Genomic DNA, 21,598 nt, shown 5'->3' on the forward strand with positions numbered 1-21,598 from the left:
TATACATAATCCCATAGTTTAAATTATTTTTTATTTAAAATAGAAAAGGGAAAAATCAAAGTATATCAATTGAAGGAATGGAAAGAATTTAAAAAAAAAACAAAATATTATTAATCAAGATGTATACATTATTTCCATCGGTTTTTATTCTTACTTTATTTTTTTTTAATTTTTAAATCCTGGAAAAGGTATTATTCATATTATGTTTCTGTAGCTTTTTTAATACTAACAATTATGTGCTCATGATCAAAGTAGTCGTCCTTTGCTCCGATTCTCTAACTAAATGTTTCATTGATACAATTTAAAACTGGCTTGTCTATAAGTTCTACTAATAATGCCTTTCTTTACTTCTCATCTTTCCCAGTTATACTTTGAATCCTGCAAGGCAAAACATGGGGTTTTCACCACTGTGCCTCTCTCAATCTCTCTCTTTCATTCTGTTTCTCTTCCATTTCCATTCAACAATTTCATCTCCACTCTCCTCAAATTACCAATCTCTTTCTCTCCTTCAATTCAAACAATCCTTCTCCATTAGTAGATCTGCTTCATCGGAGTACTATTGTCAATATCCCTTTCCAAAAACAGAGTCATGGAAAGAGGGTACAGACTGCTGCTTGTGGGATGGGGTCTCTTGTGACCTGAAAACCGGGCATGTCACTGCACTGGACCTCTCTTGCAGCATGCTTTACGGCACCCTCCTTCCCAATAATTCTCTCTTCTCTCTCCATCATCTTCAACAGCTCGACCTCTCTTTCAATGATTTCAACTCCTCCCATATTTCTTCTCGATTTGGCCAGTTCTCCAATCTAACACATCTTAACCTAAGTTCTTCAGATCTTGCAGGCCAAGTTCCATTAGAAGTCTCTCACCTCTCCAAATTGGTTTCACTTGATCTCTCTTGGAACTACGATCTAAGTCTAGAACCAATTTGTTTTGACAAGCTTGTTCGAAACCTAACCAAGCTTAGAGAACTCGATTTGAGTTCCGTAGACATGTCTCTGGTTGTACCCAGTTCCTTGATGAATCTGTCCTCTTCTCTGTCATCACTCAAACTCAATGACTGTAGATTGCAAGGAAAACTCCCATCCTCAATGGGGAAATTTAAGCACCTGCAGTACTTGGATCTTGGAGAGAACAATCTTACTGGTCCAATTCCATATGATTTTGAGCAACTCAGTGAGTTGGTTTCCCTTCATCTCTCTTCCAACAATTATCTAAGTCTAGAACCAATTTCTTTTGACAAGATTGTTCAAAACCTAACCAAGCTAAGAGATCTCGCTCTGGGTTCTGTAAATATGTCTTTGGTTGCACCTAATTCCTTGACGAATCTGTCCTCTTCTTTGTCATCTCTTTCCCTTTGGGGTTGTGGATTGCAGGGGAAATTCCCGGGTAACATCTTTCTCCTCCCAAACCTTGAATCACTGGATCTGTCAGACAACAAGGGCCTCACTGGCTCTTTTCCTTCGTCCAATTTGAGTAATGTTCTCTCTCGGTTGGGTCTTTCTAATACCAGAATTTCAGTTTATTTAGAAAACGACTTAATCAGTAATCTAAAGTCATTAGAATATATGTATCTTAGTAATAGTAATATTATAAGGTCAGATTTAGCCCCGCTTGGTAATCTTACACATCTCATTTATTTAGACCTCTCAGTTAATAATTTAAGCGGTGAGATCCCATCGTCACTTGGAAACCTTGTACACCTCCATTCCTTGCTTCTCGGTTCTAATAATTTTGTGGGTCAAGTTCCAGATTCTTTGGATAGCCTTGTCAATCTTTTATATTTGGATTTATCAAATAATCAATTAATAGGCTCTATCCATTCTCAATTAAATACCCTTTCAAATCTACGATCTCTATATTTATCCAATAACTTGTTCAATGGAACAATACCATCCTTTTTGTTAGCTCTTCCTTCTTTACAGCATCTTGATCTTCATAACAATAATCTCATAGGCAATATAAGTGAACTCCAACACTATTCATTGGTATCCCTTGATTTGAGCAATAACCACTTGCACGGTACAATCCCAAGTTCGGTTTTCAAACAACAGAACTTGGAAGTCCTTATTCTTGCGTCCAATAGTGGATTGACAGGTGAGATTTCTTCTTTTATTTGCAAGCTGAGATTCCTTCGGGTCCTGGACTTGTCCAACAGCAGCTTTAGTGGTTCTATGCCACTATGTTTGGGGAACTTCACCAACATGCTCTCGGTATTGCATCTAGGCATGAACAATCTTCAAGGCACCATCCCTTCAACATTTTCAAAGGATAATAGCTTGGAATATCTCAACCTCAATGGAAATGAATTAGAAGGCAAAATATCACCGTCTATCATCAACTGCACAATGTTGGAAGTTCTTGATCTTGGCAACAATAAGATTGAGGATACATTTCCCTGCTTTCTAGAAACGCTTCCACGGCTGCAAATTCTTGTCCTAAAATCCAATAAACTCCAAGGCTTTGTGAAGGGTCCGACTGCATATAATTCCTTCTCTAAATTACGGATTCTTGACATCTCTGACAACAATTTTAGTGGGCCATTGCCAACTGAATATTTCAATAGTCTTGAAGCAATGATGGCCTCGGATCAAAACATGATTTACATGAGAGCAAGAAATTACTCTAGCTATGTCTATTCCATAGAAATAACATGGAAAGGTGTAGAAATTGAGCTTCTCAAGATACAAAGTACCATCAGAGTACTTGATTTGTCAAATAACAATTTCACGGGAGAAATTCCAAAGGTGATCGGAAAGCTTAAAGCACTCCAACAACTCAACCTCTCTCATAATTCCCTTACAGGTCATATCCAATCATCATTGGGAATTTTGGCCAATTTGGAATCATTAGATCTATCTTCAAATTTGCTTACCGGAAGGATTCCAATGCAGCTGGAGGGTCTAACATTTCTTGCAATCCTAAACCTTTCACATAACCAACTCGAGGGGCCAATACCAAGTGGAGAGCAATTCAACACCTTTAATGCAAGCTCATTTGAAGGAAACTTGGGTTTATGTGGATTTCAAGTACTAAAAGAATGCTACGGTGATGAGGCACCATCATTGCCGCCATCATTGCCGCCATCAAGCTTTAATGAAGGAGATGATTCAACATTGTTTGGAGATGGATGTGGATGGAAAGCTGTGACAATGGGGTATGGATGTGGGTTTGTGTTTGGAGTTGCAACGGGATACTTTGTGTTTAGAACAAAAAAATATTTATGGTTTCTTAGGATGGTTGAAGATAAATGGAATCTCGAGGTTAATTGGGCATTACTTCTATGAAAAAGAATCCATGTATGTAACAGGTTTGTGTTAACTATAAAATCATTTATGTTTTGGGACCTTTTTTTATGTGTCCATTTTCTTATTCTTGATCACTTAAATCAATCTCTGTTTCTGGGAGTATTTTGAAAGTTATAGAGTTATGAACAGATTGAAGCAATTCTTGTAAATTTGAAAGAACACTTGGACTGACAGATTCTGTTATCACACCAGCAGCAATATTTGCATGTAAAATAGAGTAATTCCGGTAACTTATAAGACATCAATGACTTTTAAAAAGTGTAATAAAACCATCTCAACATGTACAAACAATGTTCTAATGCGTTGTTTATATCTAAAGCAAAAAAAAAAAACAACATAGGTTTATACAAACAATGCTTAATAGGGAAAACATTAAAATAATTTTTTGTAAGATATTATCACACTTTCACAAATCTTACATTAAACACATTCTAGCAAGTCACTGTATAAGAAGACTGCACAAATGCAGCATATGTTTCAAGAGTAAGAACTCACAATCTGTACGAAGCTGCCCTAGAAAACTATCAACCGCATCCATAAATATAATAGCAGGCTGGAGTTTACAAGTCAGGCTAAAAACAGCAGCAACTGCAACAACATAGAAGAGAATCAACAGCACAGAAGAGAATCAACAGCAGTCAAATTATGAAAACTTCGACAGGAGCAAAAAAAGCAACTATGCAAACTTAGTTAATTAATTCTAAAACTGTTTCTAGTCAGCACAGAACCAACAAGATTTGCATGGATTTAGATGCATAAAAGAATGAAATGAGGGATGGTTTCAACACAAAGATGTAGTTGCAAAATACAGTAATGACCACTTTCACAATTGCCATTCAGTTGCTTTTGCTATATCCTTGATGCAGGATACATAGAAATACCACACAGCAACAAAAATACCAATATTGTGATCATTTCACAATCTCATTCATCGGAGTAAGATCCATTAAATAAGCAAGCTACAGTGCCCTGTTTCTTAAAGTTAATAGAGCATCCAACAAAATCTTGTTGCTAATAAAGATCTTCAATAAGGACAAGTTAGGAATGTTCAATCTAGTTAAGAATGTTCACAAAGTACTACCTTGCTTCAATTATCAGAGAGGTCCATATAACAATACCCCCTTTTGTGGACCAAGAAGTTTCCCATGTGAGAAGAGCTCAGGTTTCCGCAGATGAAGAATCACCAGTTCATACAAAGCTTGCTTGATAGATTCCAGTCCTCCAATTAATTCAAATTCCACATCTATGTGATCAGGATTTATAACATCACATGCTATGACATCTTGTTCAAAAATAAAAATACTTTATAAGTGATGCATGCAATAATGTTTATTTAACACACATACAATAACATTGCTAAAATTGCTAAGAAACTATACCATTCCAGTTTAGACCCACTCCAAATACTTTTGACTAAGGTGTTCGTATAATTAGAAATTTTAGTTTCCAAGAAACAAAAAGCTTCAATATCATTGGAACTAACATACTTTTGCGCAGCCCCCCTTCTACAAAGACTGCCTAAATCTCTATAATTCTATGGTAGCATCTGCTTAAGATTAGAACAAAACTCATAAACTGGGCACCAGAGCAAGAACTTAGAGGGAGTCCAACCATTCCTTCTATTTCGTATCAATCTGCCTCCGAATATGTTCAGCAACCAAACCATCATTAGTATCTCTATGAATCCCTAAAACCTTGCCAAGGTGATGTGTAGCTGCCACCTCTCGTTCAGAGCTATAGACTATTGTGGGTTCAGTACAAGTTGCCAATTTTCCAACCTTCCATTGACATTGGCAAGAGTAGAGTCCATAGAGTTGTCACTAACCTCCTTATCCATCTCTGTCAAACTGCCTCTGGCATTAAGAAACCTAACCTTATACTTTTTCCTCCTTGAAACAATTCCTAATGATACCTGAGAACGATCCTGTTTCCCTCTGTCCACTACTCTTGTTTAGTCATCAACTAGTTAAGGGAGCTCTCCTTGCGTGGAAATATCCAGCAAAAATCTGTACCAAGGGTTGCATTATTGCCTTTTGTTGGCATGGAGTTTTATAGAAGACGAGGACGAGTGGTAGAAGTCCCCAGAAACGTACACTTCCCATCAGACGAGCTGCAAAGGAAGAGCACAAACTGTATCTATTAGCTATGAAATGCTTCTTCTTCTTCTGGGAAACATATAAATTGCTTAACCCTTCAAGTAAACAGTCACGTATTCTTGTTAATAATAGCAAGAATAATCTATCAGTACATGCGAAGGGGGATCCAATTAGTATTAAATTTATAAGCCAGCAAGGAATAATAGCGGGGTAGATGTCCCCGAGAACAGCTGCCATCAGACGAGCTACAAAGGAAGTTCTAATTAGAGCATGAACTGTATCTGTTAGCACAAAGACTTGCTGCAAAAATGTCAATTTTGGAAATTAGTACTGCCGTGTTTCCGACGCTCACTCTTGTGTGGAAATATTTGCAAGTGAACCTTCAGTTCCATATTCAGCACCACATGAAGAGGGGACAATATCTATACATCCAAGTTCCGAAGACTTGGAGATCAAGAACAGACCAAATGAAGATTGCTTTTCCCTTGTTGATGCTGAAAAAGAAAGATCTTTTCGGAGGACCGATCCCACAGCATCTTGAGTGCAAGAACCTTCAAACTCCATTCTTCATTGTTTGTCAGTTTTCTAGTAACGGTTCAATAAAGCTATTGCCAGAACGTGTTGACCGGATTGGATTGAAGTCGACAAAAAAAGGTGAGGATGACTCTTTAACTCTGCTGTGAGTAAACTACGAGTGTAAATCTTCAAGAAGTTTTCTTCCTATGTATTGCGGATTTTGTGGCTTGAATTTCTTGGAAATTATATTTTAGTGGGCAAAGCAATCTACGCATAAATCTCATTGCTAAATACAATTTGGAAAAAGCATCTCTGAACATTCAAATTAAGCTGTCACGATTTTTAAACTGATATACATTACCGAGCGCACACAAAGAGTACTTTTGGGTCACGAGAAACGATATATAAGTGCAAAGTCTTTAGTGCCCCCATTGCTTTGCGCACGTATTACTCACTCTTGTACTTGAGATTTGGGCGGTCAGTGACTTTGATTTCGTCAGTATACAATCTAAGATTGCTTTGTCTATAAATATACTACTAAATATACAAACAATGCCTTTCTTTATTCCTCATCTCTCCCAAATATACTACTAAATCCTGTAAGGCCAAACATGGGGTTTTCACCACCGTCCCTCTCTTTCATTCTGTTTCTCTTCCATTTCCTTTCAACAATTTCTTCATCTCATTTTTGTGCTCATGACCAAAATCTTTCTTTGCTCCAATTCAAAGAATCCTTTTCCATTAATAGCTCTGCTTCATGGAATTGCCAGCATCCCAAGACAGAGTCGTGGAAAGAGGGTACAGATTGCTGCTTGTGGGATGGGGTGACCTGTGGAATGAAATCCGGTCATGTAACTGGGCTTAACCTTGCTTGGATTCAGGTGCAGAAAAGAATGTAATGGGGATGGTTTCAACACAAAGATGTTGTTGTAAAATACAGTAATGACCACTTTCACAATTGCAAGAGTGTATGCCATTCAGTTACTTCTGTTATATCCCTGATGCAGGATATATAAAAATACCACACAGCAACAAAAATACCAATATTTTGATCATTTCACAATCTCATTCATCGGAGTAAGATCCATTAGATAAGCAAGCTACAGTGCCCTGTTTTTTAAAGCTAGTAGAGCATTCAAAATAATCTTGCTGCTAATAAAGATCTTCAAAAAGGACAAGTTAGGAATGTTCAATCTTAGTTAAGAATGTTCACAAAGTACTACCTTGCTTCCATTATCAAAGTGAAACTAAATTTCACTCAACATAGTCGGTGGGTGACAGCAAGTTTTAGAATAACAAGGCAATAATTTTAAATCATCATTATTTTGCTAAATGCAAGACAAAGCTCAAGCACATGAGAGGCAATTCAAATGCGATCTATGCTCACCGAGCTTTTGCGCGTCGCCGAACCACTTGCTCATCAGATTAGAGATCCTCATATTTATAAAAACAGCTCCAAACTCTCTGATAATAGTTTTTGCAAGCATGGTCTTCCCGGTGCCTGGAGGTCCATATAACAATACCCCCTTTTGTGGACCAAGAAGTTTCTCATGTGAGAAGAGCTCAGGTTTCCGCAGAGGAAGAATAACCAGTTCATACAAAGCTTGCTTGATAGATTCCAATCATCCAATTGATTCAAAAATAAAAATATACAATTGCAGCATATTGATAAACCATTAAACCGACCATGAATTTTAAAGCCTCTATTCCAATCAATTATATTTTCAACATGAGAACATGGCCATATTGGATAGTGTTTAGAGGATAGGCTTGATTGTTACGAAGCAGTTTAAATCTTCCACAAAGCAATTGCCATCAGAAGGCTTCATATTTGAAAATTTGGTTTTCGATCCAAATTTCATTAGGCATAGAAAGAACTAATATCTATGTTTCCCAGTTATAGCAATCATATTGGTTCAAGGCCAAGTCTTCAAATTTAATTTCTTCCAACTATGAACCTGTCAAGTCAGTCACGCAGGAGGCTATTACTGAACATAGCAGCCATCGGCGTTCACATAGTATCATTTTCAAAAAAGGTGGACTAATATAAATGTAACTAATAATCATGTGCCATTAGTTTATGATATAGAAGAGACTCAAATATACTCCAATTGATGGATATTTTCATTTATTCAGTTGACGTTAGAAACTTTGAGTATTTGTTGCATGGTAGCACCCAACAAAGTATAGACAGCCTAGAAAACAAATGGCACGTTTGAAGACACCAGGAAATATTATAACAGTTTATGGTTGTATAAACAATGACAACAGTACTATAGCACCAACCCAAGGTCATCACAATAGTACAAAAGTTCCAATATATCAGAAACGAACTTGGTCTCCAGTTTCCACCAACCAAAAATAACTCCATCCATCCAACAAAACTTGAAATTTAATCATATCCCATTCAGCATGAGCAATCACTCCCCAACATCCCCAAAACTGATGGAAGCACCTATATTCACCAAAACACCCTAATTCTACAATCACTGTTCCCTACAATAACCCACCAAACCACACACATCCCTTATTGAAGTCTTACCCTTATGGTCCTCATCCTATTATAACACAAAATTCAAAATTCTAGCAAATAAATGACAATTCAAGCATGCTATAACATCGACCCAGAGGCCTAAACTCCAGCGCTCCAGTACAAAAGCTCAATATACAACTCAATCAGAATTGAACTTAGTTTCTACCAACACACACAAAACAACTTCATGCATCCCAGCAGAACTGGAAACTTAAACACACCCTATTCAGCACAAGGAGTCACTCCCCGCCGTTCCAAAAACTGATTAAATTACCTATCTTCACTAAAACACCCAAATCCCCTAATCCCTATTCCCTACAATAACCCACTAAACCACCAAGATCCCTCATCGCAATCTTAATCTCATGGCCCCCATCTCCATTGTCACACAAGAATTTGAACTTTTCATCAACCCAGAGGCCTAAGCTCCAACCCATCATTTCAAAAGTTTAACAAATAACTCAATCTGAAATGAACTTAGTTTCAACTACCAAAAAGCAACTTCATTCATCACAGCAAAACTGGAAACTTAATCCCATCCCATTTGGCACAAGTAATCACTCCCTCATATCCCAAACACCGATTAAAGCACCTATCTGCATCAAAACACCCAGACCCCCCCAATCCCTACAATAAACTACCCACATCCCTTATTGCAATATCAACCCCAACCCCACTATCACAAACAAAACTCAAACTTTTGCAGATAAATGACAATTCAAGCATATAATAAAACCAATAGCACATAATAAAAACAAAGCCGATATGCCATTAACTAACCATATAATCCAAATTCACAAAATTCTTCGTTTCATTATCTGACCATATAACCAAAATTCACAGAATCCTCCAGAAAACAATAAACCAAAACAAACCTAAATTCCATTAATTACCCCTAGAACCAAGATTCACATAATCCTCTAAAACCCAAAAAAAAAAACCCAAATCAAAAAATGCAAAAAAAATTCAATCTTTTCAACGAAAATAGAAACTTTGACACACACACACACACCTCATAAGGGTTTGTTCGGATAAAGGGACGACCCAAATGCTTAGTGATTTCTTTCTTATGTTCAAGGGCTTTCTTTGATGCTTCACGATTCGGATCAGGTTTCCGGAGCTCAGCAAACAATACCAAACACCTTAAAGCTGCACTTGCTACATATAACACTGGTTCTTGCAAAAACATGGTCTCTGACGAAACCCCCTCTGATTTTGTATTTGTGTTTAAAGTACAGTAATCTCCTTGGGTTGCAGTTCTTTTTGGGTGGTTTGTTGGGGCTGTGTTGTAAATTTATGTGCTAGTAGACCTGGTGGTGGCGGTTAGGGTTTGAGCTATGTTGGGTGGTTAGGGTTGGGCTGGGAAAGGACAAGCTGAATTTTTGGGGAGAAGCCTCATTAAAGCCAAGCTCGCTTTCTACTTCTAGGTTTAATGAAGTTTCCTTAAAAGCCCTGGGATGAAATAGTAATAACAATAATAATAATACTTTTATGAAAAGAAATAATATAAGGCCAAATTTTAATAGGCTATATTTTCCAAACCCAATTAAATGTATATCATTTATGGTATGGAAAATTTTCTAGAATTCCATAGAAATCAGATTATAAATAATAAAAATTACAATTGATTTTCATGAGGTTCTAGTAATCAATTTTCTTTGAACAACTTGATCTCAAGAGAAAAAACAAATATGTACCCATTTATCATTTATTTAACATTTTTTTTATAATTTTGGTTACTATTTTTTTATAGTCTTTCAGTAGGGATGAAACGGGACAAAAAGAAATTAATCTCTAGAATAATTTGATAATGAATTTATGTAGTTTTAAAATAAAAGGGCATATGAAAACATATCTCATTTGACCCTGTTATCTCTATTTTTTTTATAGATATAATATACAAACTTGAATATTTATACAATTATCCAAAACACTCCGAGACATAAGTTATTATTCATTATCCCTTGATTATTTTATTCTTTATCTTTGCTTCGAGAGTAAGGTGGTGTTTTTACAATGACATAAATGTTATTTAAGAATTGTGTTGGGGTTATTTTGATAATTATATTTTTTAATACACATAAAAATTATTAATTTAACCCTTGAATAAAATAATTCAATGCTTTCTCCACAAGGGTGTTTTAATAGTTTTATTTTTTATAGGACAATTGAATTACTACATTGTCCATACAATTTTTATTTTTTAACCTTGGTTTCAAGGGCTTAATTGTAATTTCACCATGGTTTATTTGTTAATATCATTTAGTCCAAAGGACATTTTCAATATTTTCAATTCTAGCAGTGTGTGTGGTTAACTCAAGCGGTTGTAGTCGTGATTCTGTAGCATCATTTGATTCATCTTGACATCATCTTTTTTTTAAGTGACGCGTGTATCGTGGTTCAGCGTGATTTAACTTGAAATTACTTTTATTTTCTTTTCCTTTTTTCTTTCTTTTCCTTTTCTTTCTTTATCAGATTGCGTGCTGGCAATAAAAAAATTCATTCCAATCCTTCATTTTATTTCTTCTTTTGATTCAGTCCCTCTTCTCTTATTTGTAATTGTTTTATTTACATTGATTATTTCTAATTGGGTTTTATTTTTTATTTTATCTCTGGTCATTTGATTTTTTTAATTTTGTTGTCAAATTCGGTCCTTATTATTTTAATTTCTATTTGTTTTTTAATCATTTTTTGATTGATTTACTCTTTTACAATTTCACCCCTATGCATTTATTTTCATTTAATTTTTATGTCAAATTTGGTTAAATTATTTTAATTGCTATTTTTTTAATTATTTTCTTAATGGATTTGTTTTTTACAATTTCATCTCTAAACATTTTATTTGATTTGATTTTTACCAAAACATTTAATTTCATTTAATTTCTATGTCAAATTTAGTCATAATTCTTTTAATTGTTTTTTTTGTTTTGCAATGTTTTTTTATTGATTTGTTTTTCATTTTTATCCTTCAAAGTTTGTTTGATTAAGAATATTGCTTCTTTGTTTTTTCAAATGTGCCTTTGAATGGGTCACCTTAATCTCATGACCCAGATAATAGATTTTAAAGATTAGCTTGATTTGACTTTTATTTTTTTAAAAGTATTTTTTTACAGTGTTTTTTTAGCTTTCCTATTTATATGGGCATCTTAATTTCATGTCTTAGACCATGTGTTTGATTTGTTGACTCGAGCTGACTGTCAAGCTTTCTCTAGGTTTTTTATATATATATTTGTTTTGTTATTGACAAGTTTTTTAAATTGACTTATCCGGAGTTGAATAGGTTGCGAGCTTATTTGCAAGTTTTTTATTAATACTTTTCTACTGATCTCATTCTTCGGAATTAAATTAGTTGAAAATTATGACTCTTGATTGAATCAGGATAAAAATGTAATGCGATGCGACTTTCAGAGATTAGATCATGTTTAAGATGTTTGCCTTATTTTTTATTTCTTTTTCTAAATTGATGTTGTTTTATTTTTTATCCTTTTTTTAACCTTTTTAATATTTTTTTGGTTTAATTCTCTATTTTTAACTTTTATTTTCTTTTATTTTCGATTCGATTCTATTCAGTTAGTCGTCAATAATTTTTTTTATATTTTACCCCCACCATTTTTAAATCTATAAATAAATTTTAATTTCATCCCCTGTGATTTTTTTAATCTTTCAATTTTGATCATAATTATTTTAATTGAAATTTTTTTGTTTGCGATAACGTCTTTTTAGTTTCCATCCTCATCGAGTTTTTTCCTGTTAAATTTTAGCTCTATACTTTTTTTGTTGCTCCTTTTTTTTTTGCAAGATTTTTTATTAATAGTTTTTCCAACGCAACTTTCAAAATTAAATTGGATGACATTTAAGTTTTTTAATTGAACTCGGGTTCATGATTTAACAAATTATAACTTTTTAGATAAGACTAGGTTTAGGAGGTTCGTCTAGGTTTGCTTGGTTTTTATCTTTCTTTTTTAAGCCAATGTTTTTTGTTTTATTTTTGTTTGACTTTTTTTTTCTTGGATTTTCCTTCGGTTAGGTTAACATTGGATTATTTGATAATTCAAATAGGCTCAGGTGTGGTTTTTTTTTATTAGTTTATTTGTTGTTGTTATTGTTGTTGTTGTTATTTTATTTTTGTAAATATTTAAATTATCAATTTAATCAATGACTTGAGATTTGGATTTTTTTAACCTATCACTTTTTTTATATTAAAAAATTGTTTAATATGCAGCAACGCGAGAAACATATCTAGTTATAGACAAAATGAGATATATTCCACACTTTTTATTTAACATATTGATACGAGATACATTGGTTTGAACCTATAGTTATAATTTTTCACGCATGCAATGCATGATTAACTCTACTTTTTTGTTTGTTAAAACAAGTATGCTATAGCAAATTAATCATGATTTGTTTTTTAGACGCTTTTAACATGGAGGAAATTAAAACAAGAATGCTCCTTCTTTTAAATTTTATCACTAATCCACAATATAATTGATTCTCGAAAATGTTATATCAATGACATCACTAAAGTTGATTTGAAGATATATATTGATCATGTTATTATTTTTTCAACGAAGTAATCCATTCGAGGCCACCTAGAATTAAAACTAAAACTCACCGTCCCTTTCAATATTAAGTTCCAATAAAAGGTAAAAAGAAAGTGCAAAATTGAAACTCACCGTCCCTTTCAAAATTGAGTTCTTACTCCCAAAACGTAAGTAAATGTAAAATGGCATAATTTATTAGTAACAAGCTATTAAACTCGATTAGTTCATGTTGGTTTTTTTAAAAATTAAGTGGAAATTGAACCAATATAATTTAAATGCTCTGATGAATTAGTTCATGATCTAGTTAATAAAATCAAAATCTAAGTTAATTTTAAAAAGTTTAAAGTAATGTTCAACATGTTCTCTGCTTCGTATCCACAAAACTTGGGTTAGAGAAAAACAAATATCACAAACATTTTTGTCTCTAGAAAATGCCAAAGAACTCTCTTCATTTTATTTATGTCAAGTAGTTAATCAAATCAAATTAACCACACCTTGATGCATGCACGTAGCATAATGTACAAATAATGCGCACATAATTTTCCACTGAATTAAGGTGATTTAAACGGAGATATTTATTGCCTATTCCTCTCAGCAAAATTGTTTGCTTCTTGGAGGATGGGTGGGAGGGTGGGTGTCTGGTGTTCGTCTTGGAATAATTTCTCGATGACTTTTTGGTGCAAAAGGGATTCCAAGGACGATTGTGCTGTGCTATGAGTATGACGAAAGGGAGGGTTCCCCTTCGCCCGTAACTATCAGTCTTGACTCGATCGGCTCCCATTAATTAAGAGATAGATATATACTCACGCTAAGTGATTCCCTTCTTAGCATGCTTCTTCTATATTAATTCGATGATAATTTTCAAAATTAATTCCATGATAATTTTATCACTCTCAATCCCAGAAACAAAGTGATCATGGTAGAAAACAATTGAATTAATTAGTAAATCTACGCTTTGAAATAAATGTTTTATTTTATTATGTAAACTAAGAGATAAATAATAGTGATTTTTTTTCTCATTTTCATAGGAATAATAAATGATTGCATCCGATTAAAAAATTAGATGAGGAATTATTACATTCCAAGTTTGAAAATAGGAATAATAAAATCACTTGGAAATTCAATAATTCGTTTGTATTTTTGTTCTCATTTATTTTGAGGCAGAGGAAATGTGTGTTTTTTTCTTTTTAAATTTAAATTACATGAAGTAAATCGATCAAATTATAAATTCTTGTGTAGTTTATTCCATCTACCAATAGGCTAAATTTTTATGACTTACTCTAATTTACTAAAAATAATTTCCTATAAATATTAAATTCAGTCCGGTTAAGTTGATAATGTTTTAACTTTTTTCTATAAAAAAAATCTTGAAATAATATTATCTTAAATTTAGCAAGATTAATATCATTAAATGTTTGATATTGTAATATTAATTATTTTTAAAAATATATTTTATTTAAAAATATATTAAAATAATATTTTTTTATTTTTTATAATGATAAACCTGCATAAAATAAATTCCAAGTAGCATGAAAAGAATGATATTTAACAAATTATGTCATTGATTGTCTATTATTATTTTAACAGTTATTTTAAAAATATTTTTTATTTGATAATATATTAAAATAATATATTTTTTATTTTTTACAATTTATTTTTATATTAACACATAAAAAAATAATATTTTTTTTTAATTCAAAACACAATTTTTTTTAAATAACGATTCTTATCCCATCATTTATAAACTGGAAGGAAATTAATGGTCAGAAATAGTGGTCCCATCTAAAGGTTGATAAAATCAGCATTCGATGAATACCATCCCCACCATTTCTGGGGCCCACCACACCATCCATATGGTATCTCTCTCTTACATCAATCATCAATCGTTTTTTTTTAGGATTTCTATGGTATTGGCCTCAAAACTGGCCTTTTTCCTCTGGTTAACTGACTTTGACATGTTTTGGCCACACGCCTTTTGCTAATGTTGTCTTTTTGATCCTTCCACTATACATTCTATCTTAATTTGATCCTTATACTATTTTATTCTTCAATATAACCACTTACAATTAATCCCTCGTAACATTTTTTTTTATTAAACGTGGGATAAGAGAACACCCTGTTGAAAATGTTTAGTATTAAACGACGTCATTCCCTAGTATAGTACAATAGTTGATTAAATAAATCTCAATCTTTAACGAAGCAGTCTTTGGGTTCTAATCCAAACAAGTTAGGTTGGGATTGAGGTGTCTAACTACTAGGCTAAAGTTGACTAAAAATAAAGAATATAATAAAGAGAATGATATCAAGACAAAAGGTGATAAAATAAGGGAAATAAGAGTAGAGGGACCAAAATGCACTCTTAACTTGCCTTGCACATGTTATGACTGTAAAGGGAAGGCACTTTCAAGTGAAGTAGCCAGTTCAAGCCAGTTAGCAGTTCCATTTCTTGCTTTTTGTGCTTTTCACTTTAAGCAATTTTATGCTTACGAGTGCCCACTTTTCTTCTCTCTATATCTGTACTACAAGGATGAAGAGAGAGTGAAAAGTGGTGCTGATAAGTCAACGAGACGAGGATCAAAATTATGAACCTGACATCTGTTCAAATGTATAGCAGCCGTCGTTGGAGCTCTGATAGGTGTTGTACTACAACGCAGCCTTGCCTTGTACTTCTTTGCAGTACATAGAAAATGCTGGTGGGTGGGCTGGTGGTGCTTGAATTTAGTATAAATAAGAAAAATTTTGCTGTGTTTTTTTCCCATATAAGAAGTTTGGTTTTTGTTCTCTTGGCTTGGCATTTATTGCTCTTGATTATTGCATTGGAAGAAGCAATCTTTATGGTTTTTGGGCTTTTCTTGAAGGCCTCGAATCAAGTTTGTATGCTGTCGTCTGTTTTTCTTAGAGAGTTTCTTAAGTCAACTTAGAGGCTGGCCCTTGCCCATGTGTTGATTTGAATGTTTTGTTGTCTTTCTGAAGGAAACCATATGCTCTCGCATCTATTTGTATTGATTGATGGAGACTTGTTAGTAGTTGATTGAGGAAGTTGGATTCTTCGGGTGCTTTTTGAAGCTGTGGTCGAAAGAAGAAGAGGAGCAAGGAAAAGGAGGAGGCTTGTAAGGTAATATAATTCATGACGTTATGTTTTTATTCAATTTCTTATTTTTTGTAGTTTTATCAGATTTTCTTGATGTGTGTTTAGCTTCTATAAATCATTCTATTGGATTCAAGATGATGAGTTTGGTTTGTTGATTGTATTAGTGAGAAGTTTGTGATGAATATGAACATGGAAGAAATGAAAGAGATTGAGAGGGTTGGGGGAGAGGGCATGGAGGAAGTTAGAGATGAGCCAGAGGATATCAAGAGGATTGCTCCGTGGACTAAACAGATTACAGTTAGGGGAATTGTTGCTAGCATAGCAATTGGGATCATATACAGTGTTATAGTCATGAAGCTGAATCTCACCACTGGTCTAGTCCCAAATCTCAATGTCTCTGCTGCTCTTCTTGCATTTGTGTTCCTCAGAACATGGACTAAGCTCCTCTCAAAGGCTGGAATTGTAACCAGTCCCTTTACCCGACAAGAGAATACCATAGTTCAAACTTGTGCTGTTGCTTGTTATAGCATTGCTGTTGGAGGTTTGAGACTTTGATCTCATGTGTTGTTTATATTTTGAACAATTTTTGCTAATCATTTTAATATGTGTGCCGAATTGTGATTTGTTTATTGAATTGCAGGTGGTTTTGGATCTTATCTACTGGGTTTGAATAGGAAGACATATGAGCAAGCAGGGGTTGATACAGAGGGGAATACTCCTGGGAGCACTAAGGAACCTGGGATTGGTTGGATGACTGGTTTCCTCTTTGTAAGCAGCTTCGTTGGGCTACTTGCTCTAGTTCCTCTGCGAAAGGTAATATGTTTTCTTCAATTTTCTTGATGAATCGATTGTTTAGTGCTGGTGTTCTGGAGATAATTCTTCATGAATTGATGATTGCAAGTTTGCAACTTCATTTGAATCTTAATCGACAATGATCTCGACTTCTTCTGTATGTTACTTATGAAGCTTGAATTGGTCTCTGATCATGCATTTTTTGCTGCCCCAGATCATGATAATAGATTACAAATTGAGTTATCCAAGTGGAACTGCAACTGCAGTTCTCATCAATGGGTTCCACACTCCTACAGGAGACAAGATGGCTAGGTAAGCATGAGTCTTGTTCCCGATTCTTGCTGATTTAGCACTAGATAGAAGTTGAGTACGACTCAAAAAAGAAAACCATTACCTTGCAGGAAACAGGTGCATGGGTTCATGAAGTTCTTTTCATTAAGTTTCCTGTGGGCTTTCTTTCAGTGGTTCTATTCTGGTGGAGAAAAATGTGGATTTTCTCACTTCCCTGCATTTGGGTTGAAAGCTTGGAAAAATTCGTGAGTGCTTGGCCATTTTTTTTTTCACATGTTGTGGGCCTGCTTGTGATTGATTCTTCCATCATAATTGATTAGAGAAATTGAATTTGGCAGGTTTTACTTCGATTTCAGCATGACTTATATTGGTGCGGGAATGATCTGTTCCCATCTTGTGAATTTGTCTTTGCTTCTCGGAGCAGTGCTTTCGTGGGGATTAATGTGGCCGTTGATAGGTGGGCTTAAAGGAGAGTGGTTCCCTTCAACTTTATCAGAAAGTAGTATGAAGAGTCTAAATGGCTATAAGGTCTGCAATTAAGAAATTTTAGCTCTCTCTTCAGTAGATTCCCCCACGCATTCCTCGGTGCTAGTGGTTTTTGCTGAAATAAGTCTTAAAGAAATTCATTTTTGTTGCAGGTTTTCATTTCTATTTCTCTGATCCTAGGAGATGGCCTCTACAATTTTCTCAAGATACTCTATTTCACTGCAAGGAGTATGCGTGCTAGAGCAAAAGCTAACAAACTCAAAACAGGTGAGTTGATGTTATTTTGTTCATCATGTTACTTATGTCCAGCATATTGCATAGCTAAATCTTCCCTTTCCGGTTACAGCTCCCCCATACTATAGCTAAAAAGACCTCCATTGACCTGACCAGAGACTTAATGAATTTTCATTTCTAATTTCTTGGTGATTTTCGAAATGCTCTTATATTCTGTAATTTGATGTGCTACAACCAGTGGCATGCTAATGTTGATAAGCCCCGTTTTGATAACGTTGCGTTCGTCATAGAAACTTCATTAATATCGTTTTCCACTTGCAATTGCAGAAGACAAAAATCAAGCTCTTGATGATCGTCAAAGAAATGAAATCTTCTTAAGAGAGGGCATCCCTCTTTGGGTAGCATGTTTAGGGTACATCACCTTCTCCATCATTGCCATCATTGCCATCCCTCTCATGTTTCCGGAGCTAAAGTGGTACTATGTAGTTGTTGCGTACATTCTAGCTCCCTCTCTTAGCTTCTGCAATGCTTATGGGGCTGGTCTAACTGACATGAACATGGCTTACAATTATGGAAAGGTGGCCCTCTTTTTACTCGCAGCCTTGGCAGGTAAAAACAACGGTGTAGTTGCAGGATTGGTGGGCTGTGGCCTGATTAAATCCATTGTTTCCATCTCTTCTGATTTGATGCATGATTTCAAGACTGGTCATCTCACTCTCACTTCTCCTAGATCAATGCTTCTTAGCCAGGCCATTGGGACTGTCATAGGCTGTGTTGTAGCTCCGGTCACGTTCTTCCTCTTCTACAAGGCTTTTGATGTTGGAAACCCCGATGGTGAATACAAAGCTCCCTATGCCATTATCTATAGAAACATGGCAATTCTTGGTGTTGAAGGCTTCTCTGCCCTTCCCCAGCACTGCTTGCAGCTTTGCTACGGTTTTTTCGCCTTTGCTATACTGGCCAACTTGTCGAGAGATCTTTCTCCCAACAATATTGGAAAATATGTTCCTCTCCCAATGGCTATGGCAGTGCCTTTCCTCGTTGGAGCCTACTTCGCAATTGATATGTGTGTGGGGAGTTTGGTTGTGTTTGCTTGGCACAAGCTAAACAGCAGAAAGGCAAGCTTGATGGTTCCTGCCGTGGCCTCTGGCTTGATCTGTGGAGATGGGCTGTGGATTCTTCCTTCATCAATCCTTGCTTTAGCCAAAATCCGTCCTCCGATCTGCATGAGCTTCCTAGCAACCAACTAAAACTAATCAAAACATGAAGTATTGGTTGCAGAATCAGACAAGCATAGCTATGTTGGAGAGGTTTCCAATTTTAACACCAGAAGAGCAAATTTTATAGCTAAGCTGCTCTGTGGAGTAATAATAATCCTGTAGTCAAATAGCATAATATAAACAGTTTAGCTCTAATAGAGTTACTTGAGCAGACACCAATGTTCAGCTCTCTCCAAACAGTGTCCCATTTGAAGCATCACTTATTTTTCAGCTTCAGTTTTTGCCAGGGCTTTATCATTTATGCCCTGTTCTTCGCTCAGATCCACAACTTTTCTGGGGTTGGTGACACACACCTGATAGAAATGGAAACATGTACAGGAGGTGAGACAAATGAACTGCAAGACTGGTCATGTTCATCTTTGCTGAATGGAGAACATATGCTATCAAGATTGATATTCATGAAAAAATAGGGTTAGACTTTTGGTTTGTGATGTGATACAACGATAGTAGACTTCACTTTCATTGCATGACAAATCTATTCAAGGAGGGGGAGAAAGGGCATTAGAGAATATAGATGGTGGCTTTTATCATGCATGATAGTGTGATAGTGCCTTCACTTTAAATTTCAGCTTTTCAAAATTTATCACACCAAGAAATACTTAAATATTAATAATAAAAAGGGGAAATAATAAATAATAAATAATAAATAAAGAATTCTTCAATGCAACAGTCAAACTTGACGTTTGGGTAAACAACCATGACTTTTTAATTTAATATAGGTAGAAATATATATCAAATTGATCTCGAAACAGTATTATTTTAATTTTTTTAATTGAAATGAATTTGTTTTGAAAAAATAAAACCTCGAAGTAATAACACAAAATAAAAATAAATAAATAAAAGTTGAGATGGACAAATTTGACTCTAATTTAATCAAATTAACTGAATTTTTAAGTAAAGCTTTAAATTAACACACCAAATCAGATGTGATGGAGTTTATAGAACTATGCATTATAATTTAAACAATCTCTTCAGCCTTCATTCAAAGCCATTGAAAAGAATTGATTAATATAATGGGTAATTAATTCGTATAAAATTAGTCTCAAGAAAAGTTTTGATAATGCAAAACAAAATTTTTTATTGTTGATAAAAATATCTATTTTACTTAAATTAAGATATTTTTTTAAAACAGTATATCTCATTAAATTAAACATTAATGTAGCTAGAAGCCTAGAACTTAATACTTTAGAATAGATCAACATTTAGAGGCAAGTTAGGGTAAGTGAATAGGTTTTTTTTTTCTTACTCTTAAAATTAAAATCACATGGTCACAATGTTTCTTGATTGCAATAAATTAGCGTGTTTGGAAATGTGGTTGTGGTTGCTTTTCAAAATGATTTTAACTCAAAAATGAATTAAAATAATTTTTTTATTATTGTTTAAAAATTATTTTTGACATTAGAGTATCAAAATAATCCAAAAACACATAAAAAAATATTAATTTGAAATAAAAAAATAATTTTAAAAATACTTTTAAAACACAAAAATCAACAGTTTAATAAAACAAAAAATCTTTATATTAAAATTAATTAGTTTTTTTTTTCCGCAACACAAACATGCACCAAATTATATACAACAACCTTTCCACCTTGCAATACCAAACAACACATTGGCATCTTTCGTCACAAGACGTGATATAAAAAAAATATATATATAATAACACTAATATTGCTAAAGACAATTCTCTTGAGGTGAATTATTTGGTATCATTCTTTTTAGTTCTTTCCTCATCATGTGATATGAATTTATTGTCTATGCGTGTTTCATGATCGGATTACACAATTAGCAAAAAAAAATTAATTCTAATTAATGTATTAATTTATTTAAAAATATCTTGCTTTCACTCTACCTAACATCAAATATCCAAGAAATATTAAAGTATTTGTTTAAATTATTATTATTTATAGGCAAGGGGAAGGGATTTACTGCCATGTTTGCACGAGTTTCATGCCACTACATCTGTGAATATTAATTTAATATATATATCAACAGATTTTTATAACCCAAAAATATTAATTTATAGAGGTTTGATTGTATAATGCAAAATCTTATCTACCATTATTTTTTATATCATGGTATTTTCAAACTAATTTGCATATCAACTCAAATCTAATTTATAAGGAAAAATATATTTTTTAATTTATAAGTTTAAAATTAAAAATAAAAAACTTTCATTAAGTTCATTGAATATTGGACTACGCAGCATAAACTATCATATCTCATGTGTATGGACGCGGCAATCAAATCTTGGGTGGCCGACACACGCAAATATTCATAGCATTTGTAATTTTTCTAACTTTGTTGCAAATTAAGATGGAAAAATTTTCTTACTTAATTCATCGAATTAATAAATTAATCATATCGTAATTATGCTTCTTCTTTTGTCCAATATAGTGTACAATCTCTAAATACGGCATCTAAAATGGG

The 21,598-nt window shown here is 33.9% G+C and overlaps 3 protein-coding genes across 8 annotated transcripts; 2 read left to right on the top strand and 1 right to left on the bottom strand.

Moving 5' to 3' along the window:
• The first annotated feature begins 222 nt into the window (after positions 1-222).
• LOC133678425 (receptor-like protein 9DC3) lies at positions 223-3,348 on the top strand. Its single transcript, XM_062100719.1, has one exon. The coding sequence runs from the start codon at positions 393-395 to the stop codon at positions 3,285-3,287; it is 2,895 nt and encodes a 964-aa protein (XP_061956703.1). The 5' UTR covers positions 223-392; the 3' UTR covers positions 3,288-3,348.
• Positions 3,349-3,717: 369 nt separating this feature from the next.
• LOC133678426 (uncharacterized) lies at positions 3,718-9,892 on the bottom strand. 2 transcript variants are annotated; one of them, XR_009835961.1, is made up of 3 exons: positions 7,308-9,892; positions 4,390-6,749; positions 3,718-3,896 (listed from the first exon to the last, which is right to left on the bottom strand). XR_009835961.1 is itself a non-coding variant. In XM_062100720.1 (3 exons), exons 1-3 carry the CDS (start codon positions 9,640-9,642, stop codon positions 6,676-6,678), a joined length of 390 nt encoding a protein of 129 aa, XP_061956704.1. In that variant the 5' UTR covers positions 9,643-9,890; the 3' UTR covers positions 6,217-6,675. The 2 variants fall into 2 exon arrangements, 1 of the variants encoding a protein (XP_061956704.1); XM_062100720.1 differs by lacking the exon at positions 3,718-3,896 and having other exon boundaries at positions 6,217-6,749; positions 7,308-7,446; positions 9,466-9,890.
• Positions 9,893-15,397: 5,505 nt separating this feature from the next.
• On the top strand, positions 15,398-19,381 carry LOC133678531 (metal-nicotianamine transporter YSL3). 5 transcript variants are annotated; one of them, XM_062100860.1, is made up of 9 exons: positions 15,398-15,690; positions 15,971-16,112; positions 16,253-16,629; positions 16,729-16,901; positions 17,095-17,192; positions 17,282-17,416; positions 17,510-17,699; positions 17,810-17,924; positions 18,219-19,381. In XM_062100860.1, exons 3-9 carry the CDS (start codon positions 16,266-16,268, stop codon positions 19,139-19,141), a joined length of 1,998 nt encoding a protein of 665 aa, XP_061956844.1. In that variant the 5' UTR covers positions 15,398-15,690; positions 15,971-16,112; positions 16,253-16,265; the 3' UTR covers positions 19,142-19,381. The 5 variants fall into 5 exon arrangements, with proteins under 5 accessions (XP_061956844.1, XP_061956847.1, XP_061956845.1 ...); XM_062100861.1 differs by lacking the exon at positions 15,398-15,690 and adding an exon at positions 15,715-15,867; XM_062100859.1 differs by lacking the exon at positions 15,398-15,690 and adding an exon at positions 15,720-15,871.
• The last annotated feature ends 2,217 nt before the right edge of the window (positions 19,382-21,598 follow it).

This window comes from Populus nigra, chromosome 18 (assembly GCF_951802175.1).
Source record: "Populus nigra chromosome 18, ddPopNigr1.1, whole genome shotgun sequence".
Classification (NCBI taxonomy): Eukaryota; Viridiplantae; Streptophyta; class Magnoliopsida; order Malpighiales; family Salicaceae; genus Populus; species Populus nigra.